The sequence below is a fragment of the Leuciscus leuciscus genome, assembly GCF_965113295.1.
Source record: "Leuciscus leuciscus genome assembly, chromosome: 6".
NCBI classification, from domain to species: Eukaryota; Metazoa; Chordata; class Actinopteri; order Cypriniformes; family Leuciscidae; genus Leuciscus; species Leuciscus leuciscus.
This window is the reverse complement of record NC_138730.1, coordinates 14,575,374-14,597,890: the sequence shown is the minus strand read 5'-3', so window position 1 is coordinate 14,597,890 and position 22,517 is coordinate 14,575,374. Positions and strand designations below refer to the sequence as shown.

The window sequence follows — 22,517 nt, the reverse complement described above, 5'->3', positions numbered from 1 at the left end:
TCACTTATCAGAAATACTGCCAACTGGAAATGAATTGTTTGTTGCATTTCAGCAAAGGCACGTACATGGAAACACATTAAAGTGTTTGACGCAACACTCATTTTATTCATATTCAAATAGGGATGTGAGTGTTATATAACTGAGCACAATTCGCAGAACACTAATGGATTTGGGTTGTAGGCGCATTGTCATGGTCTGCTGAGTAAACCTGTCCTTAACACTTGCTGACAATCAATATTAGTTAAGTTTTTGGGCAGAATCTTTGTAGTTCTAGAATTGCATGAGGAGCTCTCCTCTCCTGAGGTAATAAAAACAGTACTGTGACAAAATGTCATGTACCATTCTGTCTCAAGAGCAGCTTTTGTGTCAGAGATTAATGAAAACAAAATCCTGTGTGTCATTCGTTCAGAAATAGACCTCTGAAATAGAGGTACTTCTAACTAATAGGGTACATGTGACAACAACACCGTTGTAAATCTTCTCATCCATGACTTACTTCCATTACATTAAACAGTTTCAGTAATTTATGGTAATTTATATTGCGCAAGTCTTATCTATCCCATCTTCTAATTTTGTAACCAGATTCTCTGATATTTGAGGAATGGGTTATTCAGACCAAGTACCAATAAAATGAAGCACAAGTGCCGCTGTACTTGAATGGCATTGTGTTAAGCCCATGTTGATGCAAGGAGATGGCTGGAAGTGAATTCTTAGTCCCACATTAAATTTGGAAGAGGATGAAAGAGCTCACTCCCAAAGCAGAGTGAATCTTTAATGCTGCTTTTTCGCAAGAGGCAAAGAGGGTTTTCGTGTCCGATCCACGTGATCCACCCTCTCAGCGTCCGCAGTGTCAGAAACCAGTGTATACCCCTACATGAGGACATGAACCCCATCCGTGGATGATTTTTTTTTTCTTCTCTAAAACGGGATTGTCTTTTTGCAGGTGACAGACAGCCTATCAATTATCACTTTTGTAGGGTCACGTGTCGTGAAGTTCAATGATTTCCCAGCATTGTTTTAACACTGATCAGTTGGCAAAGAAGATGGTTATTCCTTGGCAGAGTATGTTCCAGTTTACTGAAAAGGATAAAGATTATTTTTGTTTTCAATGTTTGCTTTGTTCGCCTAAAACACATTGGTAAAAGATTCGGCAATGACGATTCACAACAGTCTTGTCAACCACACAGTATCATTATTTCTTTCTGCATTACAAATATTCAAATTATCACAGAAGTACTGGAAAAAAAGTTTGTACATACAAAATGTGCATAGCAGTGGGTCCCCAGGACCGGAGTTGAGAACTACTGCTGTATAAGAACTTATCTCTTCAGTGAGGCACAGTCAAAGCATGACAGGAATGCAGCATTGTGGTGTTATAATTGCAATAGTTAGATATGGCTGTATCTCTAAAGGGGAGGTATTGTGTTATTGCATTCATTTCTAAAGTAGAACATCTCATCTAACAACAGCGTGTTAACTTGTTAATAGTATTCTGCAGCAGTATAGCCTTAACACATTTCTACATCAGTGTTATCTATATGTTACTACATCAGTGCTACTTGTCAGTGTGTGTGTGTGTGTGCTGTTTGTGTGTGTGTGTGTCTGTATATATATCATAAACTGAACTCATGAACAACTCTTACGAGCAGCTGATTGGTTCTCTTAATGCCGGCCGCTTTGGCCAATCAATCTGTTTGTTCTATCTACATAACAGTTTTACTTCTGTCCCGAACCAGCTCAACTAGAATTTTTCTAGCCCTCCACCTTCCCCAGCACCACCTGCCTAGATCGGATAGGGGGTTCTCCGTACTTACCTTGCAGCTGCACGCATTCTGTTCGTTGTATTTATGATTGGATCTAGTCCGCCAAAACTATACGTTTCATTTTTATCACTAAATGCTGTTTAAATATATTCCGAGGGTTGTCATTATTGACACCTACATACATCTAATCAAACACTAGTATCACAGTGTCTCACTGAAGAGCTAAGGTCTTCTACAGCACTGGGTTTAAGAGGGTATTCATATGAGAGGGTAATCAGTTAGCTGGCTGCATTCCCGGCTTCTTCTTTTTTTTCAGAGGGGATAGCAGTTTGGAAATTTAGTAAGGCATTTTTGTACAACAGTTAATGGATGAAAATGACATACTCGTGTGAAAAAGTGATTGCAGTGTGGGCGGTTAATGGATTGGATCAGCCAGACCTTAATATTATAGGCTGCCACATTAGCACCGAATACACTGAACAATTACAACAGTGACAAACAGGAGGATGATCTATTTATCACTAGTGTGTTTTTCAGTCCGAGTAATAAACAGATGGACGGAGGGATAAATTAACCACATATCTGGCGATGAGAGGCAATGACGAGCAGAATTTGAATTGAAATTGTTCGCTGTCACGGGATATGTCACATTCAAACATACATAATGAACCAGAGGTGACCATCTGTTGGACAATCCTCCTCTGCCACCCCATTAATGTATTTTATCTCCTTTACTAGCTCGCTCTCATTTACCGCTACAAATTCCTCATCCAAACCTCAATCACGTATGATTGCGTAGAGACAGACAGAGAGAGAGAGAGAGAGAGAGAGAGAGAGAGAGAGAGAGAGAGAGAGAGAGAGAGAGAGAGAGCCCGAGAAAGCCCGAGAAAGCCCATTCACTGTCTCACTGTCAGTGTACCACAGGCAGCACTAGTCTCGATTTAACATTTTTACATTTAACATTCCCTCGGATGGCTTCAAGGATTCGCACAGTTCTCGTTGTGCTGGACACTTGACCTTTAATTTACAATTCGTTTTGAGCATAATAAGAAATTTCGACGTGAGGAACAATGCGATGAACTCGACCAGAAGAACTATGAAGAGCTGTAAAATAATTTGGAGAGCGTTCAGAGAAGTTGTCACTCATATACCACTATAGTGCCTGAGAACGCGCGTTCTTGTGCCATGGGCTCCGTTTATTATCAGGATGCATGCAAAGTTATGTGGACTGAACTAGACATGTGAATCATGTAGCAGTCGCTTGGAGGTGGAATCACGCGTCTGCTGTCTTCGGCACCTGGGATACCTGCGGTACAGGTTATCCACGTTCACATAGGACGTCTTTTTAAATTATCTATATTTTTTTATTTTTGCATCTACGATGGAGAGCGGAAAATGTGCTTTATATAATCTCATGTGAAACTCACAACCAGTAGATCGTCTGAGAAGAGGATGAGATTTCAGTCCTAATTCACAGGATCCTCTGGATTTTTTTTTCGCAGGGAATCGGAATGAAATCTGTCTGAATTTAATTCAGTATCGTTAATACATTATTCCCAGTTATTGCGTTAACAGCTGCACAGGCTCGTTTTACTGACTACTCGAGATGGCTGCGATCGCCAGTTCTCTGATCCGACAGAAACGCCAGGCGCGGGAATCCAACAGCGAGCGGGTCTCTACCTCCAAACGACGCCCCAGTCCAAGCAAAGACCCCCGCTCTCTCTGCGAGCGACATTTCCTGGGGGTCTTCAGTAAAGTCCGCTTCTGCAGCGGCAAGAAAAGACCTGTTCGCCGGCGACCAGGTCAGTGCTGGATGCTTTTTAAGACTACAGCCCCCACCCGAAGCCTCTACCGCAGTCTACAGATCCGCTGGAGGAACATATATCCTCCACTGTAGCCTATTTTATTGCAATGCAAACCCTCCCCAAAATCCCACCTGTTTCATAGCTCAAGTGTTGTCTATCGGTATTCAATCACCAAACGATTTGCCATCTTAACAATCTGAATGCACAAATCGTTTTATGTTTATATATATGATATCTATATACATATATATATATGTTTTATTGATGTCATTATTACTGTTATCGATTAATTCAATGGTTGTCATTTTGATCAGAGGCTGTGCAATTGTTAAAAGATCCATTTCTGCAAGAATGCATTTGACAAGTTTGCCCGTTATGTAGTGCAACAATGCAATTTTGTAATAGCTAGAATCCAGTGGCACTGCAGTGCACCAGGGCTTTCTTAGATGAAATGTTAAGTGGTAAATGTTTCCCTGATGAAAAATCCAGCAAACTGGCAAATGTGTTTTGGAATATGACAGAACCATCTTGATCCAGCAGCAAACCAGCTACCAGTTGGTTGAGCTGGATTTTCAGCTTAGACCAGCTAGAAACCACAAACACATTTACCAGCTGAAGCTGTATTTTCCAACAGGGACTGCTTTACTGCAGTGTAGGGAGGGATTGTACAGTTAGTTTTATTGATGGACATGGTCTCACTGCCCACTGAACCACGCTATCGTCCTTTTTCGGCTCATGGAAAACGGCACGAAGCGTGTGAAATGATTTAAAAAAAACTACACAGCTTTCCTCTCTTCCTCCTCCTCCTCCTTAAAAAAAAAAAAAAACCTTCTCATGATGTAGGACAAGCGCATACCCTCTTCCCAAAATATGTTCAGTTATTTGACGGCTGTTGCTGTAGAATCTGTCTGTAAAAATGTTGTTTTTCCTTCTCCCCCGTAAGATGCGCCCTCGAAACCTCCACAGGTGTCCCGTAAGGGCGTCAGGCTAGGTCAGTAGCTCAGCCTCCATCCATGTGCTGTGTCTTCCAGTTTCCCACCCCATTTCGTGCTCATGGGGGACTAGCTCCTGTCTAACGGCAGTCGCCGATGTCTGCCTTGTCCTTGTAGTATGCTTACGACTCTTGTTCTATCTCTCTGTCTCTGTATTCTTTTTTATGTATGTCTTACTGTCTTCTTTCTGGCTCTCCCTCTTTTTTTTCTTTTTCTGTCCCTTCTTTACTCCCTCTGAGCCCCTCTTTTCGGTCTCTCTCTACCTCTTATGTTTCTGTCCCCGTTCTCATGTGTGCTCTGTCCCCTCCGTCTGTTTCCGTGCAGTGAGGCTCGTGTTTGCTCTGTGCTGCTGATGTGTCATGTTTCTCTTGTCAGTTGTGGTGACTTAAGTAGTCAAGGTGACCATTCACCATTTCATGATCATGGCATCATCTATCAACACATCCGATTGTAACTGTTTCTGTTTCTGGTATGAGGCAATATGGAACATGTATGGTTCAACAGAATTATACTGTATTTGCATTGTTTGGGAAAATATGCAAACAGTGTTGATAAAAATGTGACATGCATTATCTCAGGTGAATAGACACACTCTTATACATCAAGTGCATACATTGCTACAGAGACATGCATGCACACGAATCTCACAGAATCTGTCTTGAACATGTCCAAGTCATATTTGACCCCAAAAATCAAATAAGAAATTGTATTTTGCACAAAGACAATTGCAATGTTTTTTTGTTTTGTTTTTACATCGTGACATTTTTAATGCTTCCAAATGTCTTATTTTTAAAGCAAAAAAGCATCCTCATAATGTCATAAAGAAACCCTATGTTTCATTTAATTATTATTATATTATAAATTATGTATACATCATAATATTTGTTGTACTCTTTTAACCTTCTATTAAAAAAAAAAAGTAAAAATAGATTGGATTAAATAGGGGTGGGTGATATGACCAAAATCTTATTTCACGGTAACGATATACAGTACTGTGCAAAAGCCTGAGGCACGTTCGTATTTTCACCCCAAATATATGGTTTTAAGCCTGTTATTTATATATTTTGTTGTAGTGTGTCAGTAGGAAATAGTTTATATTTCCAAACATTTCTTTTGCCATTAAATGTTATATTCCAGTGAGATGTTTGTATGCGCAAGGAATCACAAGAAACAGAAAAAAAACGAGACAGAATAAATCCAGAAGAACTGTTGCAACGTCTCCAAGATGTAATCCCAGACAGACTCGATGATGGTGAGATCAGATCTCCGTGTGGATCAGACCAGCTGTTGTCAGACTCCTTGTGCTTACAAAAAATCTCTCTGGATTATTACAAATAGTGGCAAAATGAACGTTTAGAAATATAAACTGATATTTCCTACTGACACACTACAGCAAACAGTATAAATAACTGTCTGAAAACAATATTTTTTTGGGGTGAAAATTCTAACGTACCTGAGACTTTTGCACAGTACTGTATATCACGATATATTGTCATCGGCGACAAAGAGAGCAGCAGGTATACTGTATTAAGCCTTGTTCATACTTTCACCTGGCTCTGTAGCATGAGCCGCTGTAGCATGAGCCGCTGACTACTGTCCTGTCCAAATGGACGAGGCGTTTATACTTGACACGCTCGCCATTGTACTATTCTTTGAAACGACAGGGGGCGACTCTGAGTAATTGTCCTCTAAACCACCTGGAAGCAGCGTGAGAAGAAGCAGGTACACACGTGACGTGGCAATATTTGTTTTTATTACCACCACTTAAGACGCAGTGGATTCGTTTTATTTTTGAAGGGAATGCGCCTCCATATACCTAAAATAAATTACTGCTTTCTGAACGAGGGTCAATACAAAGGAACAAAACAAAACACAGGTTTTGCTAAAAAAGTTGTTACTAAAGGTTGGATCAGTACCAACTGTTCATGATCCAGTTCATGATCCAGTCTCTGGAACGATACTGGTCACAGCATGAAAGGGAGAGCATGCATTTTATTACAGTTCATATGAGTTGTTTTACGGTTATAAAGTTTACCAGTTTATTAAGCACCCCCTGAAAAGGTCTGTATATATTTGTTTACTGTTAGTTGTAATGAGTGCTTTTGTGTAATTCGCTGTGTATGCTGATGATAATGCAAGGGAGAGAGAGAGTTTATGGCTAAGACTTTAATGCGTACTTCTTGTACTGTGTTTTATTCAGCTCTTATGCTGATTTTCTGGAGTGAAAATGGACACTTAATCTTTTGTGCTTAGTAATAATAATAAATAATAATAAATAATAAACTTCATCAGTAAAGTTTTGGCCATAATTCGGACGGGGTCCGCTACAACAGGCTTGTACCAACCGCACAAGTGCTGAAAAGTGAAGCCAAAGCGTCTTGATCGCCCCTAAATTTGCTAAATCGTACATATTTTACGAGTTGCCCAATTCGTATGAATTTATACGAATGACCTACCCCATTACCTTGCCCCTAAACCTACCCATCACTGGGGTTTAGCCACCTCGTACGAATTCGTACAAATTGGTCGTGAGATAGCGTTGGTTCTATCTCCATGCAGCATATATTCTCTGGCTCTTGTAGGCATCATTGTCCGACTCCGGTTCGAACACATAAGGCTGAACACCCCTATTGACAGTTTCTGACAGTTTCAGTGCGTGAGATTGTCCTGTTTTGTTGTTGCATGAGCTCTTGAAGCTCCGCCCTCTTCTTGAAAGGGGGCCGGGAGCAGCAGCTCATTTGCATTTAAAGGGACACACAAAAATGCTGTGTTTTTGCTCACCCCCCAAAAGTGGCAATTTTAACATGCTATAAAAATTATCTGTGGGGTATTTTGAGCTAAAACTTCACATACATACTCTGAGGACATTAGATACTTATTTTACAGCTTGTAAAATGGGACTTGCATCATAGGTCCCCTTTAAATAACATCTCATTTAAATTAGACATTTCAATTTAATTTCATGAACATTTTTAATAAACATTAACCTTTATTTTCACTAAAAGCTTATTTCTGCTAGTGTAGGCTCATTTTGCAAATATAAGCAATTAATTTAGATACATGCAAACTGGGTACTGGTAAGATGCCGATACAGACGTACCTGAGACGTACCTGCTCAGCCAGAGTCGCCTCTCAGTCCCGCATCTTCGGAAGCAGAGCCGCAAAGTTACAAAAAATGCTGTGCAAACCACCACGCAAAATCGGGTCTCACGCACTCAATCTTCATTTGTGTTCTGAAGATGAACAAAAGTCTTACGGGTTTGGAACGACATGAGGGTGAGTAAGTAATGACAGAATTATTTTTTTTTGGGTGAACTAACCCTTTAACATCAAGTTCGTCCTTATGATGTCTGAGGCTGAGGCTGGTATCTATTAAAAACCAAAAGGTGCATTATAGTAATGAGAATTTGGAATCAATGCTTTATTTTTATTTTTTTTAAATGTCACTGTAAAAAAAAAATAAAAAAAAATAAAAAAAATCGAATTAGTCCTTAACATTCTTACATTTCTTAATTCGGGGAAATAATGACCTGGACATGTTTTTCAAGAGATAGATTCACACACATACATGTGTTAAACCCAAACCTTTTTTCCCCAGGTAGAGTCATGTCCTATGGGGGCCCTATACTCCAGTCTTTATTATAGAGGTGTGGATTCCGTATGTGATTTAGTAATGTTCTTCCTGATGGATGCAGGCAGGCTCGTTTGTGTGATTGATGGCCCTTCCAGCCTGTCAGAGATACTGGGGCTGCAGTGGAAAGATGAGGCCCATGATGAATAGCTGATCATGACCATCATGGACATTCACAACTCTTCTAAACTCTGGTCTTGAAAGCTGTGGGACTTTGCTGCATGCCAGGTCATCCATGTGGCCCTCTTCACTCCTCACCTCTCAGGCCTGCCTCTAAACATTTATTGTACCCACTTGTACAGATCACCGCTTCATCAGAAAACACCTGTTATGGCTACAGCTGGTCTTCTAAACGCCAGGTGTCCATAGTGAAATTGATTAATGAGGTCGCAGAAACAAATATGCAGAGTTTTATCAACACAGCCATTCACAAATACATTCACTACCATCACCAGATAAGAAGTCAAGAACGTTTTTTAAATTCTTAATTTTTTTCTTCTGTTAACATGATAAAAAAAAAAAAAAAAATTGCAATGTGTTGGGGTGGATTCTGATAAAAATGTGGGTTGGGGACGGGGCTGTGTGTTTATTTGTTCCAGAGCCGCAGCTGAAAGGCATTGTGACACGACTGTTCAGCCAGCAGGGTTTTTACCTGCAGATGCAGCCAGACGGAACCATCGATGGCACCAAGGATGAGAACAGCGACAACAGTGAGTGATTGGAACTGCACCAAATGTACCAAATGAATGAAAAGTTCAATGTACCACACTAATTGGAAATGGGGAGACCGTTGTCGTACATTTTACATCAGTGAACATTCCTCAGGGTTGGTTTATTTATGAAGTTCTGTTTCTGAAAAGGCACAATGCTTAAAGGTATAGTAGGCAAAAATAAATGAATAAAATAATTTAATTTGATATATATATATATATATATATATATATATATATAATTAAAATCTGTCATCATTTTATCACACACACACACACACACACACACACACACACACACACACACACACGTGTGTGTGTGTGTGTGTGTGTGTGTGTGTGTGTGATGATAAAACAATGACAGATTTGAATAGGCTTTTCAGCAAAATGAACGGTAAAACAATCTTTAAACACAACTATTCAAAAATGTATACAAGGTAACAAAAATATCAAACTATTGATTGATTCAGCATAAACTGTAATTAATTAACTGTAGAAAAAGATGACATAAAAAACTAGCCTGACCTGAAATTCTTTGGGGGGAAAAGAAACCTTAAAAAATTACCTTCATTACATTGCTGACTTTTGACTGAATGTGTCTTTCATAGCTATAACTAATATGATGAAATATACCAGACATCTGTTTGAAGACAAGCATTTTTATAATTGGACTTTTGTCTTATTGAAAATCGTATTGTTTCTGAAAACTGTTATGATGTCTACCTCATCTGACAAATATTAGATTTAGATTACGTATTTAGATACGTATTTCTTAGATTATTTAAACGCACACCATCAATGAGAATGACATGACATAATTGTTAAGTGGATATTTGCTACTGGTTATATATTATTGCTCTAATCATGAAAGAGCAATGTTATTTCAGTGTTTCAGTTCATATGAATTTGAATCATTTTGAATGCAAATTATTATTCAAAGGTAAGTGTAGATGAGTTGAGTGAGATCAGAATTGTTACAACGTACTGGAAGGCAGGGCAATCCCACTTAACCAGGTTTGCAGCACCTCTCTATTGCCAGCGCTCTTTCTATGAGTCATCCTTTTCTGTAGGGCTGTCTAACAAAGGCAATACACTCGTGGCCCATAATGAGAGTGGTTAAACGTGTGAATTGTATGCATTTCCTACAGTTTGTACTGTCTCTTGTGAAAGAACCGACTGCCTAGGATCTCCATGGAGTCGTGCTAAAGTGTTGTAACAATAACGACTCTGGGTAAATGTGAATTAGCTCAAGAATATGGGGAATCTTGGGAATATTAATAATTATGACTCATGGTCATAATTCATAAGTCGCATGTACATTTATTTGATCAATTATCGAGATTCCCTTGTTCTGTAACTGTCTGATCATTACAGTTAAGAAGGGGGTATCCCTTTTCAAACTCCTTAGTTTCCAAACTCCAAACTCGCTTAGATCTTTTTAGTTTCATTGACTTTATAAGGTGGTTTTTCAAACACAGAGACAATTAAAAGACACTAATAAAATGGCACACACTAGAGATTATATAAACTACAAACATAAACGTACGTAAAAATGCAAACAAACAAACAAACAAACATTTAACCGAACAAAAACATAAACATAGCGTGATCAGAGTGAAAATGAAATGAAAGAAAGAAAGATATAGAGGGAAGATAGAGGGTAACTTAGTTCACAGACCTAAGACCTGGACACCTGAAATCAGCGTTTAGAGAGAGTTACGTTACGTGCAAGATTCTGTGCTCTTTCAGTGTGGGGCTGAAGAGGGGGCGCGCGTGCGCGTGTCCGGCTGGTTTGCGTCTAGCTTCGTCTTCTGGGTCGTTTAGCAAGACGATGTAAAGGCTCACTGGAATTTAACGTTACCGAGAAAGTTCAGATTCGTCTCCTGGGATGGGAGAGGCTGGAAATCTTAGTTGCAAGGGACGCAGCTACGACTCGAACATGTGCTCGCTCGATGGAGAAGGCCAGGGCCTCCTCCAGATGTTCCTTTGGAGAAGCGCTGCGCCGAGGAAGAGGGTCAAGAGAAGTTGGATGAGAGCTGGAAGAGAGAAGAGAAGAAACTGAAGGTTTGGACTTTTATCAGTGTCCCATGTGCCGTCCCCTCCTTCGTGTAGGACGAATCAGCTGTCGAGATTTTTCGAGCGGGAAGATTCCTTTGTCCGGTTAGACACGCCCACTCGAATGAGTCATGATTGACTTTAACTTGAGAGGATTTTCTCCAGACATATGAACTTATAAAACAATGCGCATCACTGAATTCTGCTATCGGAATTCAACTCCGTTAGCTGGAGAGGATTACAGAGATATCAAAAATAGAATATAGGCGTTGTAGCCATGCAAACATACATTATTATGCATTTGTATAGGCATTTGCAGTTCTATTAATGTTACAAATAGGACATGTATGCTTTCCTATGGTTTACACACACCTCTTAACACACAAATTTATATATTTAGTACATTTAAGAGTGACTTTATGGGTAAAAGCCCTTTTCTGTTGGGGTTTCTGTTTCAAAGTCCAGAGTGTGTTTGTGTGTGTGTGTTGGAATGTTGCGACCCTGTTATCTCATGCATAGGGCTGGATGAGCTTGGTGGTCAAATTTTATGAACTGCCAATGAGCTCGGGTTACGGGATGCGATTCTACTGGGAGAACATTCTTCAAAAATACATTTCAGATCCAAACACTCGAAGATCATAACTATATGATCAAAACAACATTAATCACACATACATACAGGAAGTTCAGATACAAGTCTGAGTTACACACATTTAAAAGAATGTTAAGTTAAACACAACGGATGTTTGTGTGTGTGTGTGTGTGTTTGTGTGTGTGTGTCATGAGGCTGTAAAAGTCACAGGGAGTCCACGCTGAACTGGGGGGCAACAGACACCCGGGTGCTGGTAAATTGCCCCGTGGGGAATTATTAACCAGCGCTGTTTGGACAAAGACGATGTGTTCGACATCACATGATTCACTTAATGTGAAAAGCAGATGTCATTGTTGCTACAGTGTTTACATTGCTTATTCATTAAAGGTGGTTCTTATGAGGAACAGTCGTCCGTCAAAACTACATTTATATAGTATGGCCATAAAAAATAGGTATAACCTTTGTATAAACATTAGTTTCACAATGGGTATTACACTTTTAAACCAATGCCCTTTCACAACAGACAAACAGTCCCCTCTGAGGGAACAGCTTCTGAACAAATAAACCCTCCAGGGCCCTGTAGGTCGTTCCAGTCCCCTAACATCATCTGTCCAGAACAGACTTTGGAGTAAAACAAAGAAAACTTCTTAAAATCCCCTAAAAAGTTTTTATGTGGCATTTGTTGGGAATGATTTGTCACTGTAAATCACAAATGATTTGACAATGATTTGCCACTGTCGTTGGCCAGAGGAGAACTGGCCCCCGATTGAGCCTGGGTTCTCCCAAGGTTTTTTTCTCCATTCTGTCACCTTGATGGAGTTTTGGTTCCTTGCTTAGTTGGGGACATTTAATATTCAACAATATTATTGATCTGCCTTGCTTAAGGTGGATGATGATGCAATTTTCTTCTAGAAACAAACTTTGTTGTATTATTTTCATGTTATCACTGTGAAGCTGCTTTGATACAATCTGTATTGTAAAAAGCGCTATATAAATAAAGGTGACTTGACTTGATGGCAGAAGAAACCTGATGGGCCCTATCATACACATGGCGCAATGCGGCACCAGGCGTGACGCAAGTGTTTTTTGCTAGTTTCAGCCTGACGCAGTTATCATTTTCACGTCCTGCACCACTTTGATTAAATAGCTAATGCATTTGCACCCATTTGTGTGCCCATGCACATGCCCATGCGCTGGTCTGAAAACGAGGTGTGTTCAGTCGCATTGTTGGCCCATTGCTATTTTGGAGGCAACTGAAATAGACCAACTGAAACCTGGTCTAAACTCAATGGCGCAATATTTATTTTGTTATTTAAAGAGTGCGTTAGTAATATGCGCCTTTATGGGTCCACAACGCGCGTACTCTTTGTCCTGTAGACAAAGAGTCTACAGCCTGGTCTGCTTATGTGCTTTAACCTCACGCACGAGCAGATCCGTTTCCTCGTTAGAGAAGCATTCAGTTTTTCCGCTTGCAAATTCCTCCATGTAAATAGTGAATCCGCCATGGCGCAATTGCAATTGGCTTTAAAAGGAAATGGGAGATGAGACTCTGATTGGTTTATTGCACGTTACACCCAAAACACAATCATTACTCATTAAGAGAATTTTTCTAGTCGATAAACTAGCAAAAGTGGATTCGGACACGCCCTAAGTGCACTTGCGCCGTGCACTTTAGACCATGCGCTTAGATCCTTAAAATAGGGCCCTATAAAATGAGTCTCATCCATTAATACAGTAATTGTATTAAGTTATCACACAAAACCACAGTTGGATTCACAGCAGCATTCGTACCCTTGTTGTAATGTTGATAAAATCAGTTCAGTAGCAATTACCATAATACACGCCCACATCTCCATATAAGGGCTTTCTGCAGAACTTCTTCTGTCCCGCCATTCATCAGTGTGAACCCATAATGAATTGTGAGTTCTGCATGAAATATTCATGCGCTGACTTTACACACAGTTGGTGGATAAGAGGACATTACTGTTATTTCATATCTATTCATATCCACCATTTACCCTTTTGAAATGTTACAGGGAAATGGGAGTGCAATGTCTTTTTTATATCTCTGAGAAAGTGGAGACTTTCAAAGTTTCAGGGAATGTAAAACTGTCCTGTTTGCAGATTGAAAATAAGGTGTGGAGTGAGATGGAAGAAAGCTGAAGGGAGCTACTGGAATAGCCTCAGGCTGTTCTTTAACTCAGCTGAACTGAGAAGCCCTTTCCACCTCTAATCCTCACATTTATCTGTCAGTCTGTTCCACAGGCAGAGATCAGTAAACTAGTAAGCAGTTAATAATTCAGCAAGCAAACTCAAAAAATGTCCCTCTCCATTTTTAACTAGGGCAGGCTGGATAAAGAAGGCAAGCAGAGGATAGTGGCTTGAAGTGCAAAGGTTTTTAATAAATGCTTTTTAACAATGGTCTTTTAAGTCCAAAGAAACAAAACCACATAATAAATATAAACATAACCAGAAACCAGGAACTCGGAGGGAAACCGAAACAAAGGACAAATCCAAAACAGGGGTTAAAACAACAAGCACAAGGGAAAACAAGTCGTCACCTTTATTTTTTATAGCGCTTTATACAATAGAAATAGTTTCCAAGCAGCTTCACAATAATAAACTGAAAAGTTACAGAATTACATAAACTTCATCAAATATGAGACAAGTTTGAAAATTTGCAGTAAAGCAGAAGTAGCAAGATAATGGTTTAATTATTCAGTGTTGATTCAGTTCTGTTTAATAATTTTGTAAGGTTCAAGCCTGGTCTCATTGTTAATACGTTGGTAATACGTAACATTTACAGGTACAAAATGTACTTTTTGTACAGTTGGATAGATGCTGAAATGGACAGTATGTAAGTTTTGGCAACAAACGTAAACATTATTATGTTTTTACAGCATAAACATAAAATGAACATAAAATATTTACAAATCTTTTATATTATAAAGATATTTGTATAATTGCCCTTTTACTATTTTATAGACACATTTTAGATCCCTAAGCTCTACCCCAAACCTAAACATAACCATTTTATAGAGAATATAAAAAGAATATAAACAATGTAATTGTCACGATCTCACCTGTCACTTCTGCAATACATCTCCCATAATCCCTCCTGGCTCCCTATCACAGCACACACTCTCACCAGCATACTGATCATCCGCACCTGCCACCAATCTGCACCCACATCAGTTCTCCTATAAAGGCACACGTCTCCGCTTATTGTCCAGTGTCATTCTAACGAAGTGGACTTACTTGATCTCAAAGCGTATTTCGCCTGTGATTATCTCCAGTGATTATCTCCAGAGTGTGTCTTCCCTTCCCTTGTGTCTCCAGTGTTCCTGTCTGTTTGCCTGCAAGGTCAAAATTACCTTCATACTTACCTGTCACAATGAAGTGTGTGCTTCCATGATTGATTGAACTTTATTGTCCAGTCTGTTTTCACAGAGCGGAAATTTTTCTTTGACACTGTAACATACATTCACTACTTAAAAAACACATCACACATCAACAGCACAAATACAAAGAATTATATAGTTAAACACTGTAAGAAAGAACAATTTTAAAATATTAACAGTCGTTCTATTGTTTCAATTAAAACACTGTACGATTTAAGATAATCACTGCCATTGGAAGAAAAGATCTTTTATAGAAATTTTTTCTAGCCAAGGGAATTTTTAGTCTACGTCCAGATGGGAGCAATTCAAAAGCAGAGTGAAGAGGATGTGTGTTATCTTTAAAAATCGCAATTTCCGTCTTTCCCATAAAATGATCGAACAAGCTCTGAAGTGGCTGTTGTTTTTGTCCAGTGATCTTATTTGCTTGATTAATTATTTGTAAGAGTTTGTTCTTTTGTTTTAATGTTAGATTGCTGTACCATGAAACAATATTATATGTGAGAATACTCTCAATCATTGATCGATATAACATAGTTAGGGTCTGCTGACTAATATTGAAGCTTCTCAGTTTCCTGAGGAGACCCAGGCGTTGTCGTGCTTTTTTATGAATGTACTCCACATTACTTTCAAAATTAAGTTTATCATCTAATTGTACCCAAGTATTTAAAATTCGAGACCAGGGGTGCTTCTCATTTCTTATTTGTGCATCCTCGTTTCCTTTCCTCGCTTCCTTTCCTCGCGTCTCAGCTCCGCCCCCTGTAGGATGCGAGGGAAGGCTGCAAGGAAAAGACGCGAGGACGGAGGAATCGAATGTAACTTTTTTTTAAACATTGGAATACTTGATCACTCAAGCGTCACTTCATCGCGTCATCAGCAGCGCTCAAAGGATCTGCCCTTATGTTGTTGAAGTTAGTTTATTTAAGAAATTCATAATAAATAATAATAAAGCAAAATACCCTGTTGAAATATGTGAGATGTGTGGTTTATATAAACTGCAAAGGTAAAGTATAAATTAAAATGATTGTGACCGATGTGAAGGGGGAGGAGAATTTAGACGTGCGTCACGTTTAAGTCGATAAAACTCTTCCGCATAGGATACACCTGTGTATCCTCGCTCATGACTCCTCAGGAAGCCTCCTAACTCCTCGATCCTCGACTCCTCGCGGTGCAATTAGAGAATTGAGATGTCCTTCAAGATGGCTGAGCTCGATCGGTTTCCGGGTCATAGGATGGAGGACGGAGGAGAGAGGAGACGAGGAGGGATATTGAAAAGCACCCCTGCTCTACAGTTTTTTCCTTTATAACAACTGGTTTATATTCAGATGCGGTATCTACTCTTCTTGATTGATTTCTCAAACATAACTCTTTTGTCTTTTCAATATTAAGATGTAAAAAACTACTCTCAAACCAACAGATAATACTGTCAATGTACTCAAAATATGAGGTGCAGTTCATTTCTTTCTGACATGAGACCAATGCCATATCATCGGCATATTTTATAAGAGTAAGGTTATCGTCATTGCACTTCAGTTCATTTATGTATACAGAAAAAAGTATTGGAGACAGTACACATCCCTGCGGTACCCCAGTATCCAAAACCAAGCAATCCGACATAACATTATTATTAACACAAACTCGCTGCGGGCGACCTTTTAAAAACTCCTTAATCCATAAAATCGTCCAACTACTAGCACCTAACTCATAGAGGCGCTTTAAGGGAAGATAAGGTTGGACAGTATTAAAAGCGGATGAGAAATCCATGAAGAGTATTCGAACATAGGAATTTGAGTTATCTAGATGATTTTGAACCTTATTTAAAAGAGTGAGAGAGGCATCCACAGTGCTCCTATTGGCCCGATTGGCAAATTGCAGGGGGTCTATGCATGTCTCAGTTTGGGATAACCGTTTCTTACATACTATGCGCTCCATACATTTAAACAGAATAGATGTGAGTGTGATTGGGCGAAAGTCTTTGAGAGATTTTGCATTAGGTATTTTCGGCACCGGAATGACAATGGAATTCTTCCAGGCTAATGGTACCGGAAACTATGCGCTCCATACATTTAAACAGAATAGATGTGAGTGTGATTGGGCGAAAGTCTTTGAGAGATTTTGCATTAGGTATTTTCGGCACCGGAATGACAATGGAATTCTTCCAGGCTAATGGTACAGGAAGATTTGAAACAACCTTGTACACACATGTCCAAGTTGTGCTGCACATTCTTTCAAGACTTTCCCCTTCAGGCCATCTGGGCCAGATGCCTTATGCGGTTTAATTTTATGAAGCACTGTGAAAACCTCCCTCTCCTGTATAATCATAGGCTGTGATTGAGTCATGGTCATCATTAATTCATTACTAACAGACAAATCATCATTAAAATCATTATCAAATCGTGAATAAAAAATATTAAGATTATTTGCAAAACAATGAGGGTCTTCATGTTGTTGAACTCTTTTCTTTTGTCTACCCATCATTGTATTCAGACCCTTCCATGCGTCTCTTACATTCCCTGTTTTTAATTTCTCTTCAACATTCTCTTTATATTCATTCTGTGCATCTTTTATCTTACGTTTTACTGCTTTATTTAACTCTTACTTTCTGCTGATCATTCTGCAAGAAGGCAATTTTCTTCATGTTTAGGTAATGTTTCAAATCTTTGTTAATCCACGGCTTATTATGTGGATAGACTCTGATATTCTTTGTTTGAACCACTGAATTTACACAGAAATTAACATAACAGGTTATTGTATCATTCAACAATTCATGATTACTACAACAGTCATCATCGTTAAAAAATAAGTCCCATTCAGTGCACTCAAAACAGCCTCTTAACTTTTCTATTTCGTCTTTGGACCACATTTGAACCTGCTGAACGGCAGGCTTGATCCTCTTTAAAAGCTGCCTGTATTTTGGTAACAGATGAATAACGTTGTGATCCGAACGTCCCAGAGGTGGATATAGCTTTGGCACATATGCACCTTCCACATTACCAAAGCATTTGTCCAGAGTCTTAACCAGTCTTGTCGGACAGGTTACATATTGCTCAAGATTTGGCAACAGCGTAGATACATTGCATTTATTAAAATCTCCAAGCAAGAAAACTGGGTCATCGGCGGAATTGCAAAGCACTCTGTTGTAACTAGCAGCTATGCATTCGGCAGCAAGTGCAAAATTTGGTCCAGGCACATAAACTAAAATAATTGTTATTTGTCCAAATTCACGAGGCAAATAATATGGCCTAAAAGAGACAGTCAATAGTTCATAGTGAGCAGAGCAATGTGTTTCACGTACCGTAATATTATTCGCCCACCTGCTACTAACGAACATACACAGACCTCCTCCGATTGTTTTAGTTGACTTGGCACTGTCGCGGTCCAGACGGATTAATGAGTATCCTTCCAAGTGTATGTTGTCAATCGCCTCCGTCAGCCATGTCTCCGTGATGCAGATCAGGTTAGCTCTTTTAAAGTCTCTGTTATATTTCACCAATGCTGTGAGTTCGGACATTTTATTTTGAAGTGAACGAGCATTAGTTAAAGTTATTGTAGGAAGAGGAAACCGACTGCCGCGAGATTTAAGTCTGTTTCGGATTCCGCCTTTAGAGCCCCTCCGTTTTATTTTCTTCTTTCTGTTTGTTGTGTGGATGGAACAGATTATTTCAGAAGGTTCATGAAGGAGCTTTGGTAGGGTTCTAACATTGTGTCGGAATCTCATCAGATCTTCGCGGCTATAAAACCTCATTAGTCCTCATTAGTCTGTTGTTCCTTAGATTTCCCGAATCCACTCCATCTCCCAACGCAGACGCACAGTCTATAGCGCATTTTAAAATCCAGAACACAACAATTATCTTAAAAAGCATGTTGCTTTTTGAAACGTGGACTGTTTAGACAGTTTAAAACAAACAAGCAAGCAAACACACGAGCACACCAGCGTCTGGAGTCAGCACTTGCGCATGCGCCCCCAAGTCGTTTTCCATCTGTCATCCATGATCTCCTGGTCCGGCAAAAAAGAAAAATCTGTTATCAAGCTGATTAGACTGCGTATCTGCGTAGAATCCAACTGCGTATCTGCTCCAAAATGGTCATCCGATCGAGAATTACATGAAGGAATTTTTTTAGCTCTCCAACATGGTGCCTTGGAATGAGGGCACCTTAAAGATCATATTCTGGAGCGGATTGGACAATCATCTTTTCAAACAGATTATGACGGCTTCAGTTACCACCTGTTCCCTGCTGCGTTACATCAAGGATGTCCTGTGGCTAAGTGGATCTTCCTACACTGTAGGTGAATCAGAAGTAGTCATCATCCCACCATCCTAACCTGCGCATCCCTCTTCAGTCCTTCAGTCTCCAGTAGCCCAATCCACTGAGTCCTCATCAACCTCAGAACTCTTCACATAAGCGCAAGATTCTAGAGTTCCCCAACTCAGAGTCTCCTTCCCCAAGCCTAGGAAAGCTAATTCTGGAAGTATGAATCTTGTTTCAACGCTTGCTGATCCTCCTATAATGTCTGTACCGGTAGCTATGAGGAAGGGTGGTATTTCCCAACGCCCGTCCACTCCTGTTCCAGTTTCCCGAGCACAGCCAATACATACCCTATACATACATCCCGGGGGCTATACATGCGGCATCCTCCACAGAGGCCGATCCTCCTTGGTTCCCTGAACTGCTGGCATCTCCTAGGCTCCCTAAACTACCACCGCCGCCTCCCTGGCTCCCAGCCGCCCTGGAGAACTCCCATCCTCTCAGCATTAGTCACCGGTCCTCTACCTGTCACTCTTCCAACTCCAAGGCGCCCACCCTCCAGGGGGAGTACTGTCATGATCTCACCTCTCACTTCTGCACTACATCTCCCATAATCCTTCTTGGCTCCCTACCACAGCACACATCAGTACACACCTATAAAGGCACACACCTTGTCTCTCTGACTTACTTGATCTCCAGCGTATTTCTCCAGAGTGTGTCTTCCCTTCCCTCATGTCTCCAGTGTTCCTGTCTGTTTGCCTGCAAGGTCAAGCTCACCTTCATTCTTACCAGGGTTTGAATAAAATTTGGATTTCATACATTCATTTCTTATTCAAACATAATCCTGTCATCCAGCCATCTCCTCCCTTCCTCTTTCATCCTCATCCTTTTCACAAAAAAATATTTTAGGTGGACAGATCAATACAGCATAAAGAACATAAAAAAAAAAAAAAAAAAATAGGATTTGGAAAATAACCATGGCTGTGTTTCCCGAAACCTTCTTAATGCTACGTCGTTCTTAAGTTACACCTTAAGCTGTACCTTATCGTTAATACGTGTTTCCCGAAACGTTCTTAGTTAAGTATACCTTCTGTAAGTCATACGTTCGGAAGGTTGGTCTGGACCACTCTTAGCTTTACCTTATCACTGTTGCAGGTCTATACGAATATAATTCTGAAGTTTTAATACACCCAGACAGTTTCAATTAGGCTAATTCAAGTGTTTTCATGCAAAGAATAAAATTGTAATTACACTGATTGTTGTTAGATTTTTTATTATATTATTATAAGAGCACTTTTAAAGGCCAGTGAAAGCATAGGCTACTGTCAGTTAAGTCCTATTAGGATGCTAATATTGTTTCTCATGGGCTCGTGCGGTATTTTAAACATTTACAGGGGTAAGTCGGTGATTTTAGTGCCGTCCAAATCCATAATATCACTGTTTTTTCTCACCCAACCCGCGTAAAAATCCCTGGCCAAATTAGTACCTACTGTTTTTTGACAAACAGGTCGTGTGGTAATTTAATTGCCGTCTGAATCCCCATCTCTGAGTTTCCAAGAAGAGATTCAAAATCTGTTTAAATCCTTTTTGATCACTGCCAAGCACCAAGATGTACACAAGATGTACACTTTTATTACTGAAATGCTGGAAAGTATTTCCAAGAACAATATTTCATCGCAGCTCCACCTCAGCGAACAAAAATGGGAAAGAGAAGAAAGCACATAACATTTTTTAATGGTTATTATGGCAGCAATATATGATACAATTTTAAAATATGTAGGCTAGGCTATTATAGGCTATTATAGTTTGGATAATTTTTTATAATATCCCATGAGTCCTAATAAATGCAATTTCATTTTTATTTCTGAAGTGCTTCTTTTATAAAGAACACTGCTTTCTCACATAAACTGCATGAGTGAATAATTGATTCTCGAGCCATCGATATCAACAAATTCAGTACCATCGTCACGGACAGCACCGGGTAACGTCTAACGTAAGAAGGTATATCTTAGGCAGCTTCCTAAGGTATGGTTCAGGGAACACGCCTAGAAATGGTATACCTTCAGTTAAGTTATACCTTAAGAGTCTTCGTATCGCGCTAAGAGACAACGTTATCGGGAAACCCAGCCCATGTCTTTTGTGTTAACCAATTGCTTTTTAATATTCACTATTACATCAATGCAAATGAACAAGCGCGCCGTTGTTTGTTGCGTAGTGAAGTGCGTGTTCAAGTAAGCCAGATATGAGCAGATTCTGCGCAATACGCTGTATTTAATATATCATAATGACTCATGAATTGAGTTTAATTTGCATTAAATCTGCGCAGATTTGGCTTACACAAACGTTCCCGGCTAAGTGAGTAAACCTATTAATAAGGAAAACGCCAAACTGGCTAGTGATTTGAGAGCGTTACTCGCCACAGCTGATTTTTACCCGCATTTGGCGGGTGTTCATTTCAAACCCTGATTCTTACCTGTCACAACGAAGTGAGTGCTTCCATCTGCCATCCTGCATCTGTCATCCACAATCTCCTGAAAGCTATTTCCCCTTAAAGTCTATTTGAACTGAATAGGCCTACTACTCACCCATTTCTGCCCTGTTGCTCTGTGCTGTCAATAAAGATTTCCGTTAATGTCATATTTTGTGTCTGAGTCTACATTCCGTTACAGTAATGGACAGAAATGTGCAGGAAAATGACAATATAGCATTAAAATATTTCGAGCCGTTAATCCCTCTAAACCTAACCATAGCCATTTCTTAAAAATATGTAGGCCTACTGTAACAGTTGTAAAGAAAAACATAACAGACAGACAAGTGGAATCTCAATTTATTTATTGCAAAATTGTCAAAAGTAGTCCAAATGATGTGTTGCAATTGCAGTCCTCTGTGTCAGTATACAGTATAATAGTTTTGTATGAGGTACAGAACAGAATTTAAGTTGTTTACCGCTGAAATATTATCCCGATCAACTCGGTGAAGGTGCACATTTCTCATCCAAATGCAGATCAACTGAAACATGAAACAGGCCCTGGGCCAATGAGCGTTTGATATCACTGCTGTAAAATGTGCCATAAAGCCTCTTGAGGCGGCAATTTTTTTTTCATAATGAGTGCAGGATTTGACGTTTACGGTCGCTGCTGTGAATGAAGATCAAGATCGCATAATAAAGCCTGAATTTGGATCTCTCCTGAATTTGGATCAATTACTATAGCACTATAGCAACGACTATAGTGAGAAAATGCCTTTTGTGTCCCACGCAAACAAAATAAATATTACATGATAGATATTGGTTAAAGGATTACAAGTTTTTAAAGTGTAGTCTT

The 22,517-nt window shown here is 39.6% G+C and overlaps 1 protein-coding gene across 5 annotated transcripts in view; it reads left to right on the top strand.

Moving 5' to 3' along the window:
- The window catches only part of fgf12a (fibroblast growth factor 12a), a 105,559-nt gene that overhangs the window by 21,714 nt on the left and 61,328 nt on the right, over nt 1-22,517 (top strand). For 2 of the 5 annotated variants that reach the window (XM_082174110.1, XM_082174108.1), the window contains exon 2: nt 8,791-8,901. In XM_082174110.1, the coding sequence (XP_082030236.1) occupies nt 8,791-8,901 (111 nt within the window). Of the gene's footprint in view, nt 1-2,687; nt 3,566-4,511; nt 4,560-8,255; nt 8,902-22,517 lie in introns of those variants that run through there. The other 3 variants (XM_082174106.1, XM_082174109.1, XM_082174107.1) reach the window with 3 other exon arrangements.